Source organism: Carex rostrata, chromosome 15 (genome assembly GCF_964058835.1).
Source record: "Carex rostrata chromosome 15, lpCarRost1.2, whole genome shotgun sequence".
NCBI classification, from domain to species: domain Eukaryota; kingdom Viridiplantae; phylum Streptophyta; class Magnoliopsida; order Poales; family Cyperaceae; genus Carex; species Carex rostrata.
Genome location: NC_135932.1, coordinates 6,292,761 through 6,301,463, shown reverse-complemented (window position 1 = coordinate 6,301,463; position 8,703 = coordinate 6,292,761). Strand labels below are relative to the sequence as shown.

The 8,703-nt window shown below is 31.7% G+C and overlaps 1 protein-coding gene across 2 annotated transcripts; it reads right to left on the bottom strand.

Moving 5' to 3' along the window:
* Positions 1 to 4,608: 4,608 nt before the first annotated feature.
* Positions 4,609 to 6,605, bottom strand: LOC144566566 (uncharacterized). Of its 2 annotated transcripts, XM_078316614.1 has the most exons (5): positions 6,587 to 6,605; positions 6,384 to 6,461; positions 6,219 to 6,272; positions 5,658 to 5,731; positions 4,609 to 5,115 (listed from the first exon to the last, which is right to left on the bottom strand). In XM_078316614.1, the coding sequence occupies exons 1-5, from the start codon at positions 6,589 to 6,591 to the stop codon at positions 4,889 to 4,891; spliced, it is 438 nt and encodes a 145-aa protein (XP_078172740.1). In that variant the 5' UTR covers positions 6,592 to 6,605; the 3' UTR covers positions 4,609 to 4,888. The 2 variants fall into 2 exon arrangements, 1 of the variants encoding a protein (XP_078172740.1); XR_013515224.1 differs by lacking the exons at positions 4,609 to 5,115; positions 6,219 to 6,272; positions 6,384 to 6,461; positions 6,587 to 6,605 and adding an exon at positions 5,841 to 6,028 and having other exon boundaries at positions 5,539 to 5,731.
* Positions 6,606 to 8,703: the final 2,098 nt, after the last annotated feature.

Genomic DNA, 8,703 nt, shown 5'->3' with positions numbered 1-8,703 from the left:
TTCTTCATTTGCCGGATATATGTCACTTTTCACGAACAGTAACCAAAATATCTAAGTTATATACTGGTGCGCACCTACATGATTTGTGTGTGTGTGTGTGTGGGTGGGGGGGGGGGGGGGGGGGGGGGGGTAATTTTGATTTTTAATGGTGATCTATCGGTTCCGATCGACTTTGCTATTCTTTGAAAAAAAAATTGTGCTCCTCTGAATGTTTGATTTGTAATTCGGATTAAATTTAGTGTTAAAATCAAAATAAATTTCTTAAATTATAATTGGTAATTAGAATTATAAGTTAGAGCATTATAAATTACAAGTTAGAGAATTAAAAAGTATAAGTCAAAGTCTAATTTTTATCGAGTACCCAATTAGTTAATGGGTTTAAATCTGAATAGCTATGTAAACCTAATTCGATATTTTTCTTATTCTCTCTAATGAAAATTCTGAATCCGCTCCTAATTATATGAGTCAGGGTACTTTGCAAAAGTGAGAAATAGTATGTGCTATAAATTAATAATTTCATTTAAGAAGTTACAAATATTTGATTTGAATCATTCGCAACGGGGTCTCTATAATGTAGATGCCGACCAAATTCAATATTTTTTAGATAATTAGAAAATCATCCGATCAAATTATTTTGAACTATTTGAAAGTAGTGATTTTCAACCTATTAAAAAAAAGTAGCAAAATTATAAAAAAATTGATAAAATTGATAATAAATGTAAATTTGAGTGGTTCGGATTGACATTTTAAATTTTGAAAACAAACATACCGATTCATAACACGAACCAATTCGCAGGCCCGACCCTGACCCAGAGTACCCAGGGCAATGGCCCTGGGTCCCAAAATCCAAAAGGGCCCCCCAAAAAATTAGCTATGTTAATAAATTCATTTCCAAGTTTCTTCGTTTCACAACAAAGGGCCCAGTAAAAAAGATCCCATCTTGTTTCTTCCTTTCACAGCATAATCACATCTGTTGCAAAATTTAATACATGGTCAACATAAATGACATATCTATAAATTTTAGTTTTAATTGGAATGAGCTTTTAATTAACACCAAAACATAATTGTTCTTTTTTTTTTAAGGGTTCATGATGGATGCTGCCAGAAAAATATATTATAAAAAAACATCCACTGTATACATCTTACAAAGAACACAGCCACACCCTCACAGTGCACAGTGCAGTTGTACTGGCACCAGTTATAGAAACATCTGCTTTAGTGTACCAGAAAGAAAATAAAAACAACTAACCAGGCTAGTAAAACCAAAAAATCGTAAGAACTCAAAATTTAGCAGAACTTGAGCCATAGCTGAACCTCTCTGACAATGCATTCTGCCAACAGCCACGGTAAGACCAAACATAATTGTTAATATAATATTTTTCACTGTGGTCGTTACCAAAATTGACAATTTTTGATCCAATAATTTATTTTCTTAGATATAGATGAGATCCAGTCACCTAAATTTAAATATCCACATAGAAATATAATCCTTCAATCGAATTTTGGACTTAACTCTTCATCAAATAATTTGCCTCGATCAGATAATTCACCATATGAAAAATACAAACATCGATCTAGCGGTACTCTTAATAAAATTCTTTAAAATGTTGGCCTATGGAAATTATGGTGTTGCAATTGGTTGACCTAGATGAGATAATTCCAAGTACAAATTTCAATATGGAAATGTATGAATCTCCATTAAAGCTATGGAGTTTGTAAAAAGGATGGAACTATATAAAGGATTTAAATTTTTCTACCGTCTCGGATCTCAAAATCTTCAAGACCGGCATTGCCAATTCGTGCATTGCAAAGTACCAAAGCCTCCCTCAAAATATCTTTTTTTTTTCGAGAAATTTAGCAACTACAATGATGTCATATAGCATTATAACAGATTTCGGCAGTTGTGTTGTATTAGTGAGTTCAAAACGTGCTCAAGTGGTGACGTCAATATTTTGAGGTGTCATGGAAAAATATTTTAAAAGTTTATTTTGTCAAGCATAAAGTCTGTAGAAATTTATTTCGTTAAACATAAACCATAAAAATATCTAATTTTATGCAAGCGGTTTAAACTGTCTTGCAGATAGTAATGATGAAAATCAAATAAAAAAAAACCCTCAAAAAACGAAAATCAAATAAAAATATGTACCATATTTATAAATCCATGATCATAATAAATTCTTACTGTAAGTCTCTGAACACCGAAATATTATTCATATCCTCCAAAAAAAAACAAAATTCCAAACATGCTTTCAAATTTCTGAAATCTCAAATTTTGTTCCTACGATAGCATTGTTAGCGGTAAACAATGTTCAATACCGCTAGCATTCTAGCAATGCTAGCGATATCTTTTTTAAAAAGTTTGATCAGATTTTAATTCAGTTGAATATGAAAGTTTTGTTAATTTTTAAATTAGATACAATATCTTATAATTTGTATGTACTAAAAAGATACAAAAGAAAATAGATGAAATAATTTAGAATTTGAATATATTAGAAGGATCACGAAATATTTTTCACACTGAATTTTTTGTGATTGGAAAAAAAATAAAAAATATTTCTTTGCGTGTTGCTAGAAAAAAAATGTATTCGATCTGAGTTATTAATCTCAGTTCAAATTTGAATTTGGGTCAAATAAAAATATTTTGTGGTTCTTCTAATACATTCACAAATGCTGAAGTAGTCTATCTATTTTTTTTTTTAGAAATATCTTTAGGAAAATATTATAAATATAAAATGTCTTTTAGAGAAATAGATAGAGTACATTAGAGTTTAAATGTGTTGTTAGTACCACAAAACATTATTATCGACACCTTTATAAAGTTTGAACTGTGATCAATAATTCGTATTCTAAACATTTTTTTTTTTTTCTAGTCACGTAAAATTCAGTTTGAAAAATATTTTGTGGTGCTTCTAATATATTTTAATTTTAAAACATTTCATCTATTTTCTTCTATATCCTTTTTGAGCATATAAATTATAAGATATTTCAGCTATTTTAGAAAAATTAACAAAAATTTTATATTCAGCCGGACTAAAATTCGGTCAAACTTTTTGAGAAAGGTACTGCTAGCGGTACCAAACATTGTTTAATGCTAGTATTGCTAGCAGTGCGATAAAATTCGAAAATTTGAAATTTTAAGGGCATGTTTGGAATTTCATTTTTTTGGAGGATATAATAAAAATTTCGGTCCCAAACAAGTAAAATCTAATACATTAGCCATGTGCAATTGGAGGTTGGAAGAATAAAGAAAAGGGTCGACATGTATATATATATTTTTTTAAGGTTAGAATTATTTTTCGGATTTCCTTCCATAATAATACAAAAAATCAAGATCTTGATCGATGGCCTGCATGAGAATTTTTTTTATAAATCATAATTAGAAATTTTTTTTTTATAAAACTAACATGATTATATATATACTAGTAATCGTGCCCGTGCACAGCAACGGAAGCAAATTATGTAGTAGAAAACCTAATTTACTAAAGTATTTTTTTTCATAAAAAAATAGAGAAAATAAATATCACTGAATGTAAACCAAAGATATTATTTCTGAATTGAATATTGGAATTAAAAAAAATAGCATTCTCTAATAAAAAACATAAACATACAAAGCTAAAACAAAACAAACAACCTAAAAGCTACTGAAGTAAGTAATTTCAATACGTTGACACCATATTTGGTAGCACCTCACGGCATGTTGAGTCTGCACATAGTAAACAAATTGTTTTAATCAAGGAACTTCAAGTTGATTAATATTTATTAATTTAAGACAGAGTATTTTGATATTTTAATTTTAGAAGTACCTAAGTCTCAACTCTTCACATGTGTTAAAATGGACAGTGGAGATATCTGTGGCAAGCAAATGTTATATGTGCTTTGTTAATTATCTCACATGTGCACTGTTTTTTCTCACATCTTTTCTTGTGTTAATCGTGACACAATGTCCCAATTAAATTTAACAAAGGAATTACATAAATAAATATTAAATGTAATTACATAAATAAATCAGGAGAGAGTAAAAAATCTGTAAGGTTTTTTTTTTTTTTTGCATTCAAATGACCGTAAGCTATACATCTTTTTTGGGATACACATGTTTGATTGTAAATATAAAAGATTTCCTAAAATTAATTTAAAAGCTATCCTTAGATTTGTTGCCAGTGTATAATTAAGGAGCACTGATATCCTTGTTCTCAACATCTTCGAGATAACATGCAGCTCCACCAGACCTAACTATTGTGAATTCAATATCCTTCGGATAAATTTATGTCAATTGCAATCTATGAAATCTAAAAGTCATTTTGGAGTCTGTGTTTAGGCCAGCTACTTGTCAAATTAGGAAAAGCAATTCAAAAAATTAAAATTGAGAGAGTGAAGTGGACCTCAACATGACCAGCATGGAATAGATCAATGCACCTGGAGAGTTGGAAATAACAACACAGAAGCAAAAAGAAAAGCAAAAGAAAAAAAAAATCACTTTTTCTTTTAGAAACAGTTAAAGAAAAGAAGTTGCCTCCACAGAGAGTAAAAAAATCACTTTTTCTTTTAGCAACAGTTAAAAAAAAGCAATCAAAATTCAAATGATTAGATTTATTTTGTTCGTGTGTTTATGTCAAATTTTACTTTAAGTAGGCATATTTTTGCAAATCACACTATATCTTATCGTAATGTGCAAAGAACATTGGTAACTGTATATCATATTTTGCAACAAAGAAGCAACATTTTGGGATGCTTTGCAGCAGGCATGATCATTATCTCAATTATATGGTATAAGAAGTAGCTTCAATCAAATTTTGGGATTCTACCAGAAAGTACCATAAACCAAATTTAAAGCTCGGCAGAAATAAAGTAGGAACACATTAATTTGCCAAGTTGATATGAAAGGGATACTTCAGTCACTTATGTATGCACCTAATGGTTGGTTGAATGACACAAAATTTGTTGGTAAAATACAATAGTAGGTAGGTAAGCATGCTACCCACATGAATACAGACCTAAACATATGGAACTCTACATATATATAAATAAACCAAAATTCGACCAAACTAACCTTGGTGGCAGTACTTCTCATATTGATAGCATCATGTGCATCTCCAAGGAGTATCTTTGCAGCCTCGTCTAGTGATATTGCATCAGCATAAACATAATGTGCAATAAATTAAACAATAGAGAACAATAATTCAGAAGAGCAATTATTTGCTAAGCTTTGCAACGTGATTAATTGGATAGTATGTTTTGTTAAACTTCTTATGCTATGACAAAAGGAAATAGGTTTCCTTTGGTCTGCTAGGAAAAATTGAGGCATCCCAAATGGAGTTTTAAGTTGCTCTGCTTGTTTGATTTGTTGCTACTTGTTTCTTGAATTTATTTTTTGCTACCTAGCTTTTTAACATTTTTTTTGGTCAAAAAAATCTTGTATTAACTTTTAAGTTTATTTGGTTTGGTTGGCAATCTGGTTCGTTGGTTCTTATGTTTTGAAGTTGAAATAAATTTTTATTTTGACCACCTTAATTTAGTATAGTTTGCATGGACCAACCAATCTCTGATCCAAAATTTATGGCAAGTGAATGAGCTTTATCATACGTGCCATCAGTTTTAACACAAGAAAAATAAAAATTTCTCCGAATATAAACATGCAAAATCTGAGTTTAACAACTTACATATGTTGTGATGAAAAGCTTGACAAAGTTCTGAGTAAGGAGGCCAAGGGACTTCTCTCTCCTTTGATCCAAAGCTGAAAACAAAAAAGAATACACCTTTAGAATTAATTTGTTCAACATAAAAAAATGAGAACATATAACAAGTATAAACTGAGAAAATATTTGGTTTTTCCAAAAATTGACCAGCAACACCAGGCTTTGGTCCAAAGCCAGCACAGTTGATGGGAGAGGAATCAAGTAAACCAGTTCATTTCTCTCTCTCAAAATCCGTGCATTGATTCAGTAATTCATCATCTTCTTCAAAAACATTTATTCAAGATCAAAATTTAGAATAATGAATTGAAATCAAATGTTAAGCCTTTATTCATGACTGTGATTTCTAAAAAGTTTTATTTTGCCCCTGCTTTCATTTAAATTTTCCATTGAAATATAACATTGTGAATCAATGCAAATATGAACTGTAATTTTAGCCAAGAAAATTATTTGGCAAGAAAAGTGCACATCAAATATGCAAGACCAGAATCTTAAATAGAAAAAAGAAAGAGATAATAGCGAACTTACTTTAATCGGTTTGTCCTGTGCATTTGGTAAAAGAGGATCCTGTATTGCGCTATCCTGATGACAGGGACATAAGAACATTTTTATCTCGTTTTAATCTCAAAAACTATATACAATACATTAAATTTTACCTTAATTTTTTAATGAAAAAGGAAAATAGGCACAAACCTTGAGAACTTGCAGGGCTTTTGGAATTCCAGAAAACCCAATCCATGAATATTGATTCTTCCCCTTTCTTGCAAGAACCTAAAAGAAAACAATTACAGTTGTCACAAACACAAATCTGGATTTCTTGTTTTACATATAGAACCCTGCAATTTGTGATTTTACATATCTTCTCTATACATTTTTTTAAGGAAAAATTAACTTACCGCATACCCTGAAATGGTAAAAAACGATACCAAGGTCGTGGTGCTACCCTACGACCTCACCTCTAGGTTCTACATCCAATCCACGAGCACAAGTGACACCGAGGCACACAAGCAAAAGAAAACCCCTAACAGGTCGAGTGTTGAGCGACTCTGTCAGGTCCCAGGTGCGCACGGGTCAATTCTGACCCGATTAGAAGTCGCGAAGGAGAAGATAGAGAGACGGGCTGGGCGGTCAAGGCTGAAGAGAACTAGGGCAGGAAGTTTATTAAACGAACTGACGCTGATGGTGGGGTCCAGCTTTAATACCATTTAAGCCAAAACAGAAGCTGATTGTGTAGAGAAAGCTGAGGTGGCAATCCGTGGGGCATCCGAACAATCTCATCTCCCATTTCTTAATTTTCTTCCACATTTAGAATCGTCTATAAATATAGAATAGAACTGTGGAATCATATTAGACTATTATCAAGTATTTTGAGTGTTCTAGCTATGTTTTGGCCTTGTGCCGTGTATCTCATTTTCCTTTGAATTTCAATAAAATTGTTTGATTGTTCTCTGTTCGTGTCAATTCACGTTGTTCTAACCTCGTCAGATCTAGGATCTGACAGACTCAAAAGCCTAGGGCCAAGGAGGCGGAAGCAGGAGATACGGATCGCGGAGAGCACTGTGTGCGGCGCGTCTGGGGGGGATTAGGTTAGGGGTTATAACTTAGGTTAGAGAAGGCGGGGATGGGATCGCGGAGAGCAATGGAAAGAAAAGGAAGAAGGGCAGAGATGAGATCGTTGTCTCACGACTGAGGGAAGAAAAACCAGCGACTGAGGAGATGAAGAGAGAAAAGGAAAGAGTGAGAGGATCCCAAGAGAGAAAAGAGGGAGGAGATGAAGACGGAGAAAGAGAAATGGATCTGCTTTTCTGCCAGCGACTGAGGGGAGAAAGAAAAATTCATGTAGCTATACATGTAGTGGGTCCAATTTAAACTAAGTTTAGACTTCTACATAGAGAAATGGTGCATTTAATCAAAGGAATACAGATTATTAGTTTAAATGGTTCAGATTCAATCAACAAAAAAAATAGTAAATCAGGACCCTTACAGGATCTAGACATTAAGCCCCTTAATAAGGAAGAGAGATATGAGGAGGGTTCAAATGCACCCAAATTTTTGTGCACCTAAATGCATCCTATATTTCAAATTATTTTTCTCCGTTTTCAAAGTCCAAATAGTCAATCCGAACCGTTAGATGCGATTTATATATTAAGATGTGCTTGGAGACCAAATTTTATATTTTTGAAATTTTTTTACTATTTATTAAGCCACATTGAAAAATCGCTGATCCAATGGTCCAGAAAATATAAAATCAGCGATTTTCAAAGTGGCTTAATAAATAGTAAAAAAATTCCAAAAAATGTAAAATTTGGTCTCCAAGCACATCTTAATATATAGATCACATCTAACGGTTCGGATTGACTATTCGGACTTTGAAAACGGAGAAAAATAATTTGAAAGATAGGGTGCATTTGGGTGCACAAAAATTTGGGTGCATTTGAACCCTCTCTCTCTCTCTCTCTATATATATATATATTACAAAAATTATAAGAACTGAAATGCCATTTCGGTCTTAAATTTTTTTTTATTATAACATTTCCCAATCAAACGGTTGCATGTTTAATTAATTTGTAAGGAACTAGCACACATCTTGAAAAAAAGAAGAAGACTATATTGGGCATCGGCAGCTTCTAAATTGATATGAATTGTATATACAGTAAGCACATAAAGTTCAATTTTATTGATTGTATCTAATAATTGTAATAATTAATTTTATTTTCATTTTTTCTATGGTGTTTTTTCTATGTGACAATTTGTTGAACTTTCTATTGGATTTCTTAAAAATCAATTCATTAAGCACCTTTTACATATCCAAGATCGCTATCATTACATGCAATATAACAAAAACAATGCAAGAATAATAATAAGTACCAACTACAACAACAATATCAGTTTCACTTGCAATACTCAAAATACAATCATTCTAGAAACCTCAATGCATAAGAATATATAAAAAACAAAGCAATAAAAAAAAAATACCATAATGAAGCAAGAACATTAATTGCAATTGGTTCAT